The sequence below is a fragment of the Uloborus diversus genome, chromosome 4 (assembly GCF_026930045.1).
Source record: "Uloborus diversus isolate 005 chromosome 4, Udiv.v.3.1, whole genome shotgun sequence".
NCBI classification, from domain to species: Eukaryota; Metazoa; Arthropoda; class Arachnida; order Araneae; family Uloboridae; genus Uloborus; species Uloborus diversus.
This window is the reverse complement of record NC_072734.1, coordinates 46,681,526-46,700,480: the sequence shown is the minus strand read 5'-3', so window position 1 is coordinate 46,700,480 and position 18,955 is coordinate 46,681,526. Positions and strand designations below refer to the sequence as shown.

Genomic DNA, 18,955 nt, shown 5'->3' with positions numbered 1-18,955 from the left:
ATCCGTAACCAATTTAATCTTTTACTGGGAGTGAGTTGAAACGGTCAGGACACCGGGAAGTTTGTCTGAAAACAGGAACTGTTCCGGTCAAACCGGGACGTCTGGTCAGCCTAAACTTAGGTCCCATTACTTTGACGATATTTGTTCGTTAGAAAAAAAGTTATGGGCAAAAAATAAATTTCATACAATTGCCCTATTAAATGATTAAATATAAACAGTGGCGGATTCAGACTATGGATTTCGGAGGGGAACTGTTTTAGAAATTATGTTTATCGAGGGAATATGAAATGTATTATGTAGGAATTACAGTAGAACCTCTTTTATTCGGCTTCCGTCCGTCGGGATCAAGTCTTCTCTCTTAAAAAATCTCAATCTAAATCATATCTTCTCTTGTAAAAATCTCAAATTTTCATTTTTACAAAAATAACACTTTTAAAACACACTCAAAACTTTGTTGCGAATAAATAAATCAATTAATTTTTGCCGTGAGAATATACATAGAATATACTTTAGATTTAAAAAATGTTGCTGTGAGCAAATTATCATTTTTACAAAACTAAGGCTAAATAATGGAGGCAAAAGTGCACATCTGAAACAAACCAACTAACATCCCTATAAAGTAATAGATACGTCCTTTTCCACCTATAAACCGGATATTAGCTTTTCCATGTAAACGATGGTCAGACAGTAGTTATAATACGAGAATCATTCGCTTTTTAAGCACTTTTATTATGCTTCGCCTGATTGTCAAGGAGAAATCTGAGGCGTGGTTTTGCTTATATCTCTGCAACTAGACCATTAAGAAACTTCGGGATTTCACTAAATGATTTGCTTAATCTTAAGGCACAACTTAGCGCTGAAAAATTAAAATTCTAAAATAAAATTATTATTTCAGTTAGGATAGAAAACAGCAAATTTCATGTAATTTCCCTTTTAAATGTTTAAATATAAAACCCATTGCTACAAATTTTGTTGCCTTGTAACAGTAATGTTAAAAGCAATGATAATGAAAATTTTGAATCAAGGCTTCTCTGAAGCAAGTATGAAATTAGCAAGCATAAATCCTAGAGAGGAACAAGGATTAAATTTTAGTGCCAACTGCTCAAAGTTTAAGACGCGTATATAGGTTTTTTTCCCGTTTAGTACCGAGTATTTTTATGAAAAAATAAGGCGAAGTTTCGTGAGGGTAAAATTATTCTATTTCTGAAGTACATTTATACTAAAAAGAATAAAATAACAGAAAGTTATTTTGTCATTTTGAGTGCATTATGAAAAGTGCTTAGTATTTTTTTTTTTAATTCTGTTATTCTTTTGTTTATCTTGTTAAGGTTGGATTCCAGTGACATACATAACATGCATAGTTTTAATATTCGCCATAGCTATCTGGATAATCAACCTGAAGCCCCTCGAAATAAAGTACATAACTGATTACCTCCTAATGCCACATATACTGGTAAGTTAACAGTCTTGTTCCTCTTTATTTATTTCAATCTTTTATGCATTGATGTACAGAGTGTGTATTTAATGTTGGAGAAATATTTTTAAAAAAATCAACTCAAAAACCTTCCTTTAGAATGAAATATGAATTATTTTTTATTTTGAACTTTTCTCATTAAGTGTTCCTCACACAGTTAAAATACACTTCCACGTGCACACACTTCCGAAGGTGTTCGCGCCAAGCACTAGCTCGCCTAAATTTAATGTTCAGGACGGGGGGGGGGGGGTGACTAGTCCTCATATAAATGTAAACTCATATTAGGATTGGGGATATTTCGATAATTGGGAATCTGGAGCGGTCGTCTCATTTTGAGCGTAAATAATTTTGTTTTGGTAACCCTGCTGATTGATAGTAACCCTATGTGAATAGATGTTTCCGATCTCTTTGTTTTGATTTGAGAAGAAAAATACCTCTCGCGCAGGCGCTGGTGCCAAAAATTGACGCCAATGAAGAAAGATCGCCAGATTGCCAATTATCGAAATATCCCCTTAGGATTGATCAGAGGAACTGTTCATCGTAGAATTGCCACTAAATCGTTCATTCACCGCAGAAGAATACACTTTTACCAATGGGGTCATTTCCTAAATTTTGAAAGTCTTTTTTTCTGCAAGCGCATGCTTAAAATTTAAAACATAGGATTTGACCACCATCATATATATCTTACTACTATTATATACTAGCAAAAATACCCGGCGTTGCCTGGGTCAGTAATAATTATTAGAAAAAATCGTTACTTGCTTTTGTTTTCTGTTTTAAGTGAAAGAATTTAAAACACATCTTTTTGACGTGATTAAAAATCGAGTTTCTTCCTTACCCATAAAACTAAAATAGCAATAAGTATAAAGAACAAAGTAGTATTGATTTAGAACCGAAAGCACTATATTTAAGCATATGCAAATTTAAAAAAACATGAAATTAATCTTCTCATGTTTAAAAAGATTAATCTGTTGATACTTTTTTTTTTTTAACACGGAGTCTAAAACCTTCTCTGTATGGCTAATGAAGTACGAAGTGATTAAAAAAAAAGTAGCTGCGCTCGTAATCCCCTTATACTTGCTTTAGTTATTTCGGGAGATTTCAATCATTGTGGCTCTTGGTGCGATTTTACCGAATTTGCGAAAGTCGTTTCGGGGTACCTTCGATGATGCACCCCCATTCTTTCCTTACTTTGTAAAACGATATGATATTAATTTTCGTTACAGAGATATCGTCGCCAGATGCTGAGATATTTTTGGTCACCATAAAATGGCGCTAAACAGTTTCATCCGAAATGTTACCAAAATAAGTAATAAAATTTGGTGATTGTTTGAAATTGTGCAAAAAGGAAAATTAATGGAAGTTTTTGTGCTGTTTATGGATTTGCCTAATTTAGTTGCTGGATTATTTAACACAGTAAAAAAAGTCTTTTGAAAATTCTTTGATTGGCGATATTTTGTTTACATGGTGAAAGCTGAGAAACATTATGACGTAGTCTTCGGCTTCAAAAACAGCAACGTTGAAAAAACTGCCAAATGCATCAGCTACGGAAATCTTTCTGCAAAAATTTTGGCGATCTGCTGGTTGTTTGGATAATGAGTAAGTGTTCAATCAGCATAAACAATAATAAAAACCATTAATTACATTAAAGTTCCGTTTAAATGGAAAATCATCAGCCAAATCATGTATTATTTGCCAATCTTGTGCAAAAAACTTACTTCAAGATTTGACTTGAGAAAAGCCTTGAACAATCACGAAAAGCAAAGAAAGTCAACAATGCAACAATTGTCGCTATCGACAGGGAGTTGAGATGATACACTAAATACTGTATTGAGTTGAGGAAAGCCTTCGAACATGGATCTAAAAAGCTCATAACTCGTTTTTTATTCTACTTAGAAATTTCGAACAGGTGCCATCTTCAGCAGAAAAATCAGAGCTTTCGATGGAGATATAATGTAAATATGTGCAAGTATTTTTTCATCCCAATATTAGAGAATTTATACAAAAATTGTGTTTTATTGCCCCCCTAAGGGGGTTTTGCCCCCCCATAACGGGACGAAAACTACCCTATGTGTTATTCTGATGCATAAGCTATATTATTGTAAAGTTTCATCAAAATCCGTTCAGTAGTTTTTGCGTGAAAGAGTAACAAACATCCATACATCCATCCATACATCCATACATCCATCCATACAGACAAACTTTCGCATATATAATATTAGTAAGATGCGAAAGTTTGTCTGTTTGGATGTATGGATGTATGGATGTATGTATGGATGTTTGTTACTCTTTCACGCAAAAACTACTGAACGGATTTTGATGAAACTTTACAATAATATAGCTAATGCATCAGAATAACACATAGGGTAGTTTTCGTCCCATTATGGGGGGCAAAACCCCCTTAGGGGGGCAATAAAACACAATTTTTGTATAAATTCTCTAATATTGGGATGAAAATATACTTGCACATATTTACATTATATGTCCATCGAAAGCTCTGATTTTTCTGCTGAAGATGGCACCTGTTCGAAATTTCTAAGTAGAATAAAAAACGAGTAATGAGCTTTTTACTTCCATGTTCGAAGGCTTTCCTTAACTTAATACAGTATTTAGTGTATCATCTCAACTCCCTGTCGATAGCGACAATTGTTGTATTTTTGACTATCTTTGCTTTTCGTGACTGTTCAAGGCTTTTCTCAAGTCAAATCTTGAAGTAAGATTTTTGCACAAGATTGGCAAATAATACATGATTTGGCTGATCATTTTCCACTTAAACGGAACTTTAATGTAATTAATGGTTTTTATTAATATTTATGCTGATTGAACACTTACTCATTATCCAATCAACCAGCAGATCGCCAAAATTTTTGCAGAAAGATTTCCGTAGCTGATGCATTTGGCAGTTTTTTCAACGTCGCTGTTTTTGAAGCCGAAGACTACGTCATAATGTTTCTCCGCTTTCACCATGTAAACAAAATATCGCCAATCAAAGAATTTTCAAAAGACTTTTTTTACTGTGTTAAATAATCCAGCAACTAAATTAGGCAAATCCATAAACAGCACAAAAACTTCCATTAATTTTCCTTTTTGCACAATTTCAAACAATCATCAGATTTTACTACTTATTTTGGAAACATTTCGGATGAAACTGTTTACCGCCATTTTATGGTGACCAAAAGTATCTCAGCATCTGGTGACTATATCTCTGTAATGAAAGTTAATATCATATCGTTTTACAAAGTAAAAAAAGGGGGGAGCATCATCGAAGGTACCCCAAAACGACTCTCGCAAATTCGGTAAAATCGCACCAAGAGCCCACAATGATTAAAATTTCCCAAAATAACTAAAGCAAGTACAAGGGGATTATGAGCGCGGCTACATTTTTTTTTAAAAAACTTCGTACTTCAATAGCCATGCAGAGAAGGTTTTAGACTCCATGTTAAAAAAAAAAGTATCAACAGATTAATCTTTTTAAACATGAGAAGATTAATTTCATAATTTGGAAATTTGTGTATGCTTAAATATAGTGCTTTCGTTTCTAAATCAATACTATTTTGTTCTTTATACCTTATGGCTATTTTAGTTTTATGGGTAAGGAAAAAACTCGATTTTTAATCACGTCAAAAAGATGTGTTTTAAATTCTTTCACTTAAAACAGAAAACAAAAGCAAATATCGATTTTTTCTCATATTTATTACTGACCCAGGCAACGCCGGGTATTTTTGCTAGTATATATATATTAAAGCCGATGATCGAGTAGCCCGCGAGTTTCAACAATGAAACTCGCGCCACGGCATGATAATTTGATAATATGTTTTGGTAATGTTTGATATGCAGGGAATGGCTTTATCGTGACAAGGCTGAACTTGATCCGGCGTCTTAACTGCTTTACTGGTAATGCTGTGTCATTTCAGGGGAATGGAGAAACGAAAAAGTGGTTGAAAATTAACGCTATCCACTGGAGTTTAGGAAGCATCGGTTTAGGGTTCATCCACTGGAGTTAAGGTTACAGTTTTAACTATTAAAATATCACCAAATAGGCAATGACTTCGTTCAAATGTAGAAGAGTAGAAGCAATTTTCACCTGCCATACCTTGCCGGGCGACTTTCTAGTTTTAAGAATAATTTGACAAAGTTTAATATTTGTTAACAATTATTTTAATCGGTGCGCAGATTCAGTTTCATTTTTTACGCACATGACATCACAAGTGATGAAATGCCACTCACTTAAGCCATTAGCGCAGAGAGCAATATTTAATTCGCATCTTTACTCAAGTGTAATGGCAACGATTTGATTGATAGCAAGCGTAGAGCCCAGTATTTAATTCGCTTCCGAATGATCATAACCTGGAAACGCGGTAGACAGCAAGCGTAAACATTCAGAGTGCCAAAGTTCATCATTTGTGACATCATAAAGACCACGCCTTATTTGAAAAATCGGACATTTCGAAAAACGAATTACAAATTAAACGTTTTGAAAATAAAAGTTTTTCCTCGCTCCATGTTATTCTCTTTGCTCATTCTATCAACTTCAGTGGCTATAAGTAGTATAGCTAGACCACGAAGAGAAGGCGCCCGTGACGTAGGGGCTGGACGAGTCGATTACGGCGATTTGGCGTAGATAGCAAATGACTGAAAATCAGAATTACTTACTTTGGCTTCTTATCGCCTTTCTTCTCTCGCTCATTTTTTCCGAAAAAAAACGGAGTTTGTCGATTGTGAATTTATATGCAGTTTGTAAATTAACTTGTAATCGATCGATTGATTATGTGTTTTTACTGTGTGCTTAGTAATTAAATTTAGTGTTACCAAGTACTAAATGTAGGAAAATTTATATTTGAGCATTGTAATAATGATTTCCCCTTTTTGATCCTAAGAATGCAGATTAAACTTTTGAAAAAGCAATCTTAACACAGCATTTCGAACTTTTTTTTCTGATAACAAATAATAAAACTTTAAATATTCTCGTTATTTTTAAATTACCATGAGGTAAATTGTATCTGATGTATTTCAGTACTTTTTATAGTAAATTTTGTTTGGCGTCATAATACCTTAAAAACTAAAATTAAGAGGAATTTTGTGGCATTATATTTTAATGATTCTGAGTAAATATATAATTTAACAGAAAACAGTTTATGTTTGCATGAATTAAACGGGAAATTATAAGCCTGTGAACAGAGAGGTACCGATGGGAGTTCACTGAGGCCTCACAAAAAGTCCTTATTTGACACATTTTGTCAAAAGATTTGGCAAAGTGGAAGATACCAGTACAGAGAATTGCGTTTTTTCCTCTCATACTTATATATCTTCTCAGATGTAGGATGTGTGCATGTTGTATTTTAACATGCAGTAAAATTTGAATTTTCATTTCCTCCTTCCGAACATTTTGGTTCGGGGTGCCCCAGCGTGTGACCTGTACTTTATTTAATCTTTATACTGCTATTCGTATTCAAAAATACGTCCGTAGTTTAATTTTATTTCACCAAACAGTAAAATAGCCATACATTTAACAAAACTAATTCTACTTTTTTTTAAAAAAAAGAAGAAAAAAGGGTCGCAATACATTTTACATAAATACTATCATTTTGCCTAATCGAATCGTATGCCAAGATGATTAAGACGTTCGTATTCGTAGTTTACACAGTGGCCTCCCAAGAAGGTCAGCATATTTAAAATATAAAAAAAGGATGGTAGGAAAAAGATGCTTCCTTTGGGAAACGGAAGCATCTTGTCCAAAGGAAGCCTTGGGACAGCTCTATTTTCCCACATAGATTTTAAAACGTTCTAATTTTCAAATACACTAGTACTTTGATTCCACTGATTAAGCAGGTAAGATTTTTTTTTTTTTTTTTTTTTTGTACAAACATGTCTTATAACCTTCTCCTGAAATTTTTATAAGTTGCATAGTGGGTTTGACAATGACGGACTAATGTATAACAAAATTAGAAAAAAAGGAGGAAAAGTGTCTCAAGGTGAACCCCACCCTCGTTTCCACACCCACATTTAAAAATATTGTGAATTAAATACTTATAAATAAAAAAAAAAGAAGGTTAATACGTATATTATTTTGCATTTTGTTGAATAAGAAATCAAAACAAGGGTTATAATAATGATGTTTAATCAACTAAATAATAATTCTTAAGAACAAAACAAATGAATAAATAAAAAGGGTGAGAGAAAAAGTATTACTGGAAGTACGAAATATATGGTAGCGAGAATCATGGGGGTAGCATTAATTAATTAAACAAGATCAGCAACATTCAAACATTATGAATATCAAAGAAAAAAAAATAAATTATAGGAAGAATGAATTTTAAGAACACCTGTTGGTAAATTCCTAAAAAATTTTAGAGGATACTGCTGTATGAAGCTTGTGACATTGAATTACAATGATAAACTGTTTCGTTCTACAGATTGTGCTTCTCTAAATCCCTTCCAGTGATTTACAAAAACAATTGTTCCACTCCTTCCAATCTTATGAATGTGCAATTAAACTTATGTAGTAATTTTTTTTAAACATTCATGAAAATTGTTCCGATCTTAAAAATTTTCTACTTAGATTACAAAATATTGATATATTAGTAAGAAAGCACATGTGCAACTTATAAACGGTTGATTTCCGATACATTGATAGAAAATTCCTCGTTTATACTGGAATGGATAATATGTCAAGGAAAAAAAAAACAAAAAAACAAAGGCTCTGGAAGATTGCAATTCTTCCAATCCCTCCTTAAAATAAAGCAGAAAATAAGCACAGGTCTTCAATCGTGAACTTGTATAAGTGTTTTTTTTTTAAATCTTGAAATCTGTTATTGAGAATTGATGACAAGAATGGGAAAAAAGGGGGGGGGGGGATCTTTGAAGCCTTTTTTCGAAATGAAAAAAAAAATGTAAATTTCCGAAACAGAATGCGTTATCAAACTAAGATGTGAAAACAATAAAGCTATTGCGAAAAAATTTAAAAGATGTGGATGGAATTGCGAAAACATGAAATATTTAACAGGATAAATTGCCGAAAATGTCTCATTCCCAATCCATTGAGCCTGTTTCGGAAGCTGTATCTGTTCCTGACTCTGATTCAACGGTGAAATTTAGAGTTTCAACTACATTTTCTACGATTCCGTCAGTGTCCCAATATTTCGTCTCCAATTTTTCAATGTGGCTGCAGTATTTTTCCCAGTCGTCACTGGAAACACTTTGAATTGCGTGCGTTGTAAGTTCTTCTAGAGTTTTGAGACTTAACTCAGCTTCAACGTTTCTATTCCTTATAAAGCGCTTGACAGCTGCCCAGGCTAACTCGATCGGGTTCAAATCACAATGATAAGGGGGCAATCGTAGAATCGAGTGTCCATGCTGTTTTTTAAGTTCATCCATGCGATATTTTTTTGTCGGTGAAGCATTTGCTTGAATTATTTCAAAAATTTCCGGTTTTCTCAAATTGCTGTCATATGGGATTGAGTGTTCGTCTAGATACTGACGCATCACATATTTTGTTGCATATTTCGATGGTACAGGGTCTACAACCTTCGTATGGTACGAAGCATTGTCCATTACTATTACAGAGTTAGGGGCGATGTTTGGTAAAAAAATTTCTCGAATATATTTTTCGAAATTTTTGGAATTCATTTGCCCATGGTAATCACCCTTGGCACATCCTGCTTTGAAGACCAAACCTGCATTGGGTATAAACCCTTCTTTAGATCCTGCATGCACTACTATCAATCGACTTCCTGCTCCATCTTTGACAGTAGCTCCAATTTTTCCGTCTTGCCAGCATTTGGAAAACGAGAGTATTGTCAATCCAAGTTTCATCAATAAACACAATATTCCTTTGATTTTGACGATGCTTTTTTATTTCTCGTAAGTATCTGCATCGCCATGAAATGATGTCAGGTCGTTCAATCAGCACTTTTCTCCTGTTCTGACATTTTTTCCATCGAAATCCAATTTTGTGTAAGATTTTTCTTAGCGTTTCCCTCTTCCAGGGGAAATTAATTTTATCTCTTAAAATTGGCAATACTAATCGTATTGTAGGCATCTTTTTTGATTTATAAAATTCATTTATCGTGCTCCTCACAACACATAAGTCAAAACTATCCAAAAACGCTTTCCGATTAACAGGTTGAGGGCGATGTTTTCCAGGAGATAACAACAGGTCATTCGAAAGCGATTCTTTTTTTGTACGTTGGATTGTCCGAACTGAAACTCCAGTTGCGGCAGATATTCTGTGTTGCACTTTATGAATTGAAATTAAAAGTTCGCCAGACCTAGCTTCTTTTTCAAAAAATCTTCTCACATTATTAACAACGTTCCTTTCTCTAGAATGCAACGTTTTTCCTTTTAAAGACATTTTGTTCTGAAAAGAACACTTTAGTTTTATCACCTGACAAGCTCCTCGAGGCAGAGTGACAAGAAGAACCCATTAAAGGGGGGGGGGGGGAGGGCAGTTGCATTAATAGAAAAAAAACAGTGGCGAATTTACAACAGCGCAAATCATGTAATTGATGCAAGTGAAGCAGACTGTTCTACTTTATTCAGATTATTTGTAGCAGTAATATTACTCTGAATCTTATTTTTCACAGTTCAGCGAACTTTTCATAAAAATTTGTTATGCTCAGAGCGTTATTACTGTACGATTGTTCTGCACCCCCTAATGTTTAGAATCAATGTTTTCGCCATCGTATATTGGAGAGATATTAGCATAAATAGTGAGCAGTTGCATATGGAATGAATGCATCTGTGAAATAATATAAGTAATTTAAATTTTGCTACAACTTAAGAGTTTTTAAATATCATTGCTAATTATGTGTTTCATTGCACATTATTTTGTTGGACTACATTCAGTTGCGTGCACGGAAATTTCGGGGCCCGTCACAAATGTCTTTTACGGGGCCCCTCTAAATTGTTTACCCGTACGTCCCCACAAAATTTCACCCCTTATTTTAGAAATCTCGGGCTCCTTCAGGCTCGATCCCGGGCCGACAGGTGTCCCCCCCCCCCCCTCTCCGGTGGCGGTGCATGCCCCTGACTACATTACTTTACAGTTCTTATTTTAAGAAAGTTTCACTTCAGTTTAAAAAGTTTGGTTTAAATTTGGGGCTTAGGTAGTGACAACGCAGTCAGCCTCGTCATTTCGAAGTGTTGGGGGGGGGGGGGGGCAAAGCGTATATACTCAATTTTTATAGGTAAAAAAGCAACATAATGCATGGTTACATTGTGTTTTAAAATCCAGGGAAGGGGTTGAAATGACCCCCTGATCTTCCAAATGACGGACCTGAAAACAGTATCAAAACGTTAAAAAAAAAAAAAAATGAAAATAAATACATCTCTTTCATTTCTTGTTTCCGCAAAAGCTAAATTATATTTTAAAACTTTTGGAACCAACGTTATGAAAACAAATTTCTGTATTTTTTTTTAATAGCTTCAAAACCAGCAGTATGGATTATTTATGGTGGTAGTGAAATCGTTGAAAATGCTATTTATTTTTCCTCAATACACTTTACTGAGCGCTAGATTGGAGAGGGGGTGGAGGGGTTAATTATAAATGAAATTAATTTAAAAAAAATAACATGAGGGAAACGGGGACTAAGCTTCTAAAAAGCACCTGATTTAAAGCGGTATTTGGGGGCATTCACAACAATTTAACTAGAATAAAATGGGACCATGTTTCACTGTTTGCACTAAAAATGAAGCCTAACATTACATAATCTGGAAAAGGTTTGTTGCAGAATTCGAGAATGGAATAGAAATTTCTTCGGGCTCTTTGTCTTTTGAAGATTCCACCTTCTGCTAATCATAAACTACTCAGAAAATAATTTTTAAACTTACTATGATGGCATTAAGGAGATTCTTTTGTTTAAGGAAATTGAGCACTTTTTAAGAATTTTGGGTAAAGCACAATCTAATCATACTTCGTTGAAAGGACTTAAGAAAAATTATGGTCGAGGAAGATAATATAAATTATTAATAATACTTCACGGGGCTCTAGACACAGAAAATATTGGAAACCCCACTAAAACTTGCATTGAAATATTGCACCTCCAACCTTTTCTCCCACTTGCACACACTGCAACCTGTTGTTTGGTCATACCAAAGGGGGCTTTCAAGTGTTTGAAATTTATATATATCAAATTAAGAGCAAGTGCACACGCGCGAAAGAGAACTCACAGGTTTACAGCCTTCTAAAACTTATTTCAGTGCTACTATGCGCATTTTCAATCCTTTTTACCAGGAATTCTGTATGAGTATCAAAAACTTTTGCTATACCATATGACCCCCCCCCCCCCCCCTAATTTTTCTTATCCCCTTTGCCCTACTTATTTATTTATTTATTTTAAATTATTATTTTTATTATTGTTTTGTTAGAAACGTTCCGTGCTACACCAATAACACACACGCATACACACAAAATAATTAAATAATTAAATAAATAAAATTACGTTAAAATTAAATAAATTAAAATAAAATAGTAAATGAAATAGTTTACATTAAAAATAAATCAACAAATAAATTTAAATAAATAAATTAAACATTTTAAAAATCCCCTCCCTCCCCAATTCTCCAAATGTGTGAATTCGCAAGTGCGAAATATCAACGCATCTTCGCCAAGTAACCCCTACTCCGCTTGTGCGCTCTCACTCACACTACCTATTTTAAAATAAAGTGTCCCATTTCCGCTTCCAGTCCACGCGCCTTATCTTCTTGGTCAAGCTTTACTTTTGACTGAAGGAAACAACCCCATTACGCCACCACTCTCATTCAAGAGCACACAACATCGCGTTTTGTTTATTAAATGCAATGCTAAAAAGGAGGCTTTTTTTTTTTTTTTTTTTTTTTTTTTGAGCAATCACGAATTGCTTACAAAAATTTGAATTAATGTTGCGAAAACGCAACGCCAGCAGGGAATGGGTTAAGCTCACCTGACCGAAGTTGATGTCACTCTGATTTTTCAGAATACCATGACGACGAGAGTAAGTCTAGTCTAGTTCGTTGTTTTGATATTTATTACGAAGTCAAATTTTCCTCGCCATGGTAACAAATCGTTTACGTTCATTCAAAGCTCAACTTAAACAGATTTTACTTTTAAAAAGGGGAGGGGCGTAAAATTACGTTTTTACTTCCTTTTACAAAAAAGGAAGTATAGTATTCACGAAAACAATTTCACTCAAAAATCGGGCTTAATTTCCATTTTGCTCACCCCCGAATGAACGTTGACTTTTTTTTTTTTTTTTAACCCGATCACTCGTGGATAAGTGTCTAGTACGTATATACACCCGAAAATCCATTTTGACGATCTCCGAGTTAATTACAACGAGTTTTCTCGTGACGTCCGTATGTATGTATGCGCGTGCGTATGTGCGTATGTATGTCGCATAACTCAAGAACGGTATGTCCTTTTGGTTGCATTGGGGTGTTTCTGAAGGGGTCTTTTGCACCTTTTTTTTGGGGGGGGGGGAATCATTGTTAATTTCAATGCAATGGTGTTATAATTTATGCAAATAGTTCATGATATATCGCCAAGCTTTTGGTCGTCAAGTTTTTTTGCCAGCTTGGCGACAAAAAAAAAATTGACGGTTTTTCTTTTTTTTTTTTAATTTGGTTTTATTTTGGCCACTATTGGCATTATTTATAGAGCTAACTATTGAATCACATTAAAATGTGCATTATTGGGAAAATTAATCTGTATAAAACGGTTTTTTGCTTCAGTTCGCAACAAACTTGGGGCAAAAATATTTAAAATGTTTCTTTGCTAACTCCAAGGCACTACTATTATCATTAAATTGGTGTAAAAGAAGTCATGTGATGCACACACACACACACACACACACGTCAGCTCGTTTTCATTAAAAGCATCAACAAAGACTGACTCACGCTGAAGCTGTTTCCCTTGCTTAGCGTTGAATGAAAATCCGTTTAGAAATAGTATCCTGCTACATACTGGAGGTTACAAAGGATATCAATTCATTTATTTGCATTGAAATACTATTACATGTTAATTCTTGAAATGTCACTAAGCCTGGTGATTTCTCGTCAAATTTGAATCCAAAAATGAGTCGCCAAAACAGCTGCCAACTTAGCTGTATCTCTTAAATTTGTCGCCCACTCCTTGAGCGCAATGTTCAGTCGTGCATAGCATACGAAGTCAACATTCAGGTATTGTTTTTTTTTTTTTTTTTTTTTTTTTTTTGTGAAAAAATAACTGTTCAAATGGTTTATTCGTTTAAGAGCTGCGATGTCACAGACAGACACACGTCAAGCTTATAACCCCCTTCCTTGTTGTGTTGCGGGTTTAAAATTAACTTGTTAATTGTGGAAATGATACCTTATTATTTTATTTTTAAAAAAAACTAAGTTGAATGGAATTTGATAGGTTTTTATACCGACTTATGTTAGAATTTCAAACATGTAATAAAATTTGATCACGTAAAAGATCCTTTAAAAACGCATCGGATGCAGAAGTTTGGTTTTCCTCGGATATCCGAGTTGTTACATCACTAGTTCGAACCCTTTTTAATAAATATAAGTTATTAAATTATTAAATATATTTATAACTACATATATTCAAAATTTGATAGTTGATCTTTTTAAAAAATAATCGTTTTTTTCCTCCTTTAATTCCAGGCTGAAAAAAGGAAAAGGACATCATTTTTGGACATCGAAAGATCAGAAAGAGAAGTAAAATCTATTTATCAACTCCCTTCATACTGTTACGCACACGATGCATGCGCGGCAAAATTCATTAGTTAGTGCGTTTGTCCATAGACGGATACAGACTACCATTGTAGGGAGAGTCACGCTGAAGAATGACCCCCCCCCCCCTAAAAGAATCTTCAGTTTTGGGTAAGAAAAATTTCTGAAAAGGCCTGGGTGTCAATAAAACGCACCAAATCAGCCAGGAATAAGGCCCGTAATAGGACATAAGCGGTGCTAATTAATTTCAAAAGCAAGGAAAAGAGGTTGTATATCAAATACTTACTATTAAAAATAATTACAGAATTGAAAATATTACTATTGGGGAGACTGGGGATACTTGATCCCTGGGGATACATGATCCCATAGCGAAAAATGTACCAAAATGATTAAATTGAGATTTGAAACCTGAGAATTATGTTAAAGTTATACTTGTACATAAAATCTGGCAACATTTTGTTTTTTTTCAGCCATTTTGTTTTAGCTCACGAAATGATTGTCTGAATGTGGCAAGGGAAACTTTTTTTTACGAAAGCATTTAAGTTTATATTATCCAATATATAAAACTTGAAAGAAAAAAAAAACTGAAGTGTAATGTTAAAGTATAGACAGTCTTTTATAATTGAGACATACTTTTAGTAAATTGCCACTGATTGTTAATATAACAAGTATGTTTGTAAAAATCGTATATTAGGGATACTTGATCCCTTCGTTTAGATTGATACATGATCCCAGGGATCAAGTTCCATATGACAATATAAACACAATGAAAACAATATAACTTTTGTTTACTTAGTTGACATTAACTTTAAACATTCAAAACCATATTAACATAATAAAATTTATCATAGTATAAGTGATAGATTTATATTGTTAAAGGTTCCGGTGCAGCTTCAATTTTCTCGTAAGGACGACACAGTTCTTGAGAGAAACACAGGAGATTTATTTACACTATGTACAGGAAAGATCGTTGACAACTGCTAAATCAATCATCAGCAATTAAGCAAATAACAATCAACACCGTAAACTCAAAGGTTACACACGTATTTACAACCAAATACAAAAAACAACACAGCGAAATGCCTCGCAATAAACAGAGCTAATACACACAGAGCAAAATAAATGCTCTCAGCCCAACGGCTCATTTGAGCCAGATTTTTTATCATGCGTAACGGCTATTTATAGACATCGAAAGAGACCTCTCAACTATTCCAGAAAATGCTACACCGTTCTACACTTTCTTATTTCTTTCCATTCACAAATTTTATCAATCAGAAATGAGGGGAACGAATACTTCAGTCGAATGTACGGGGGCTGTATATTCATTACAAGAAACTATTTACAGGTTATGTTGCTCAATAATTTTAGATGAAAGATAATTTAGTAAACGCCAAATTTAGCTAGATTACGACAAATTAATCATAAAAATATTTACTATTTACAGAATTTGTAACAATATAACACTGCAGTAAATATGCTAAACAATAAAAATATAAAAATATCAGTTCGCTCTTGTAATCCACATAACACCTCAAACATCTTAACATAAACTAACTCTACTGATGAGTTATGTTTTGATCAGCCAAATAAGCTTGAACAAGTTGAAATAGATGTCAAATCCTTGTTTGAATGAAAAAAAAATGTCTTCGCTATCTTTAGATTTACATCAAAAAAAGTTAGCTGCCCATTATTTAGACCCATTAGCGGATAGAATGCTAAGTTGAATTTCCAGAGTTTGAAATAAGTTTTCTTTAAAGCGAAAAGGTAACATACTTAATCAATCTATTTTTCCTGAAAAAAATTACAAAGTGTAGTAAATGAGAATGAATGTGTTAAGTTGCACACATTCAGATGGGTTGAACTGAACTTTTAAAAACTACAACAAACGAATTGTTTGCATTTGACTTTTCAGGTTTTGAAAATATATGCTAGGCTTTCCATTCTTTTCTATAAGTATGCTGATATTTACATTTTTCATTCCTCTTTTTTAAAATTAATTTTAATTGATAAAACTTTTAATTTTACCATTGCAAGACAAGAAGCAAAAGAGTTGATTTTTGTGCTTGTCAACCTTTTTCTTTTTTTATTTGTTGTAGTTCGAGTTTCATTACGCTACTTTAAAAAAATTGTTAGTTTTATTTATGAAATACTAGCAAAAATACCCGGCGTTGCCTGGATCAGTAATAATTATGAGAAAAAATCGTTACTTGCTTTTGTTTTCTGTTTTAAGTGAAAGAATTTAAAACACATCTTTTTGACGTGATTAAAAATCGAGTTTCTTCCTTTCCCATAAAACTAAAATAGCAATAAGTATAAAAAACAAAATAGTATTGATTTACAAACGAAAGCACTATATTTAAGCATAAATTTCCAAAACATGAAATTAATCTTCTCATGTTTAAAAAGATTAATCTGTTGATACTTTTTTTAACATGGAGTCTAAAACTTGCTCTGTATGGCTATTGAAGTACGAAGTTTTTAAAAAAAATGTAGCCGCGCTCGTAATCCCCTTATACTTGCTTTAGTTATTTTGAAAATTTTCAATCATTGTGGGCTCTTGGTGCGATTTTACCGAATTTGCGGGAATCGTTTTGGGATACCTTCGATGATGCTCCCCTCCCCCCCTTCTTTCCTTACTTTGTAAAACGATATGATATTAATCTTCGTTACAGAGATATGCAATCTGAGATACGTTTGGTCACCATAAAATGGCGCTAAAGAGTTTCATCCGAAATGTTTCCAAAATAAGTAGTAAAATTTGGCGATTGTTTGAAATTGTGCAAAAAGGAAAAGTAATGGAAGTTTTTGAGCTGTTTATGGATTTGCCTAATTTAGTTGCTGAATTATTTAACACAGTAAAAAAAGTTTTTAAAGATTCTTTGATTGGCGATATTTTGTTTACATGGTGAAAGCTGAGAAACATTATGACGTAGTCTTCGGCTTCAAAAACAGCAAAAATTTTGGCAATCTGCTGGATGATTGGATAATGAGTAAGTGTTCAATCAGCATAAATAATAATAAAAACCATTAATTACATTAAAGTTCCGTTTAAATGGAAAATCATCAGCCAAATCATGTATTATTTGCCAATCTTGTGCAAAAATCTTAGTTCAAGATTTGACTTGAGAAAAGCCTTGAACAATCACGAAAAGCAAAGAAAGTCAACAATATAACAATTGTCGCTATCGACAGCGAGTTGAGATGATGCACTAAATACTGTATTGAGTTGAGGAAAGCCTTCGAACATGGAACTAAAAAGCTCATAACTCGTTTTTTATTCTACTTAGAAATTTCAAACAGGTGCCATCTTCAGCAGAAAAATCAGAGCTTTCAATGGACATATAATGTAAATATGTGCAAGTATTTTTTCATCCCTATATTAGAGAATTTACACGAAAATTGTATTTTATTGCCCCCCTAAGGGGGTTTGCCCCCATAACGGCACGAAAACTACCCTATGTGTTATTCTGATGCATAAACTATATTATTGTCAAGTTTCATCAAAATCCGTTCAGTAGTTTTTGCGTGAAAGAGTAACAAACATCCATACATCCGGACAAACTTTCGCATATATAATAGTAGTAAGGTTTCGTTCACAACTCTATTAGAGAATAAATTACTCATCAAAAGCATCATAAGTTCATTTAAAATGTGTACATTTTTTTTAAATATCCTAGTGGAATTTAAAACAATGTTATTTTATGTTCACTTTATTATAATTTAATTAAAAAAATTAGAACTAGTGTTATTTTTAGAAAAATTATATAGAAAACTAAAATCCATAAATAAAGCTGATCTAACGAAAAGTTTATGTATTTTCTCGGTGAGATCAAGTATCCTCCATGAAGGGATCATGTATCCCTTGATGTGGGGATACATGATCCCTTTATAAGGCTATTAAAAAAAATATTTTACCAAAACTATCTGTTTAATTTCAACTAAAAAAATACTGTCAGATAGAGGAAAGAATTATCTTTCTTCACGTACTTTTTTCTGAAAAAAACTAATAATTTGCATCTGAGAAAATAATTGAAAACAAAAGTGGGGGTCAAGTATCCCCAGTTTCCCCTAATTGTTTACATTTTATTCATAAAGTGTTTGAATACAATGCGGACGGATATTTTTTTCGAACGTTTTAGGGGGTTATGACATCTATGACCCCCCCCCCCGTGTATCCGCCACTGCGTTTGTCAGTGGACATGAATGCAGCGATTTTAGCATTCACAAAGCGTCAAAATTGTTTTTTTTTTCTTTTAGCAGCTTGACCACGGAGAGATGGTGGATGATCTTGAAATGGAAACGTCATTTGTATTATTCGTAATAGGTTGTTTCTTATCACTTTGTAACAGATAGGATCAGCGAGAACGCGCTTCTTACTGCTTGGCGCTTTCAGGCTGATTTTTACCTATTAACAAATGATGTTTCCGCTTCAAGGTCATCCGCCATCTCCCCGTGGTCCCGTTTTTACAAAAGTATGGTCCGTGATTTGTGAGAAAAATATTCCAATAAAGACTTTGAAGTATATCCCGCTAATTTTGTGCTTCTTTTCAGCCATGTGGTTGCCACAGCAGTTTTGCACTACATAAAAATTCAAAAATAGAAAGAAAAAAATTCTCGACTTCGTACGTTCATCTCGTTAGTAGTTATAGTTTGAGAACCGTCAAAGCCCCTCCCCCCTCCCTCGAAGAGCACTTCCGGAGTTCATTATACAGGTAGCTCAGTGGCTTTGGAGACTGAGTTTCGCCAAGGATTTTCGTAAACTGAAAAACAGCAAATAATAATAAGATGTGT

General features: G+C 33.7%; 1 protein-coding gene across 1 annotated transcript in view; it reads left to right on the top strand.

Annotated features, from left to right (window-relative positions):
- Nucleotides 1-15,072, top strand: part of LOC129220106 (CSC1-like protein 2) — a 114,236-nt gene extending 99,164 nt beyond the window's left edge. Inside the window, exon 8 of the mRNA XM_054854447.1 lies at nt 15,044-15,072. Coding sequence (XP_054710422.1) covers nt 15,044-15,072 — 29 coding nt within the window. The remainder of the gene's footprint in view (nt 1-15,043) is intronic.
- The last annotated feature ends 3,883 nt before the right edge of the window (nt 15,073-18,955 follow it).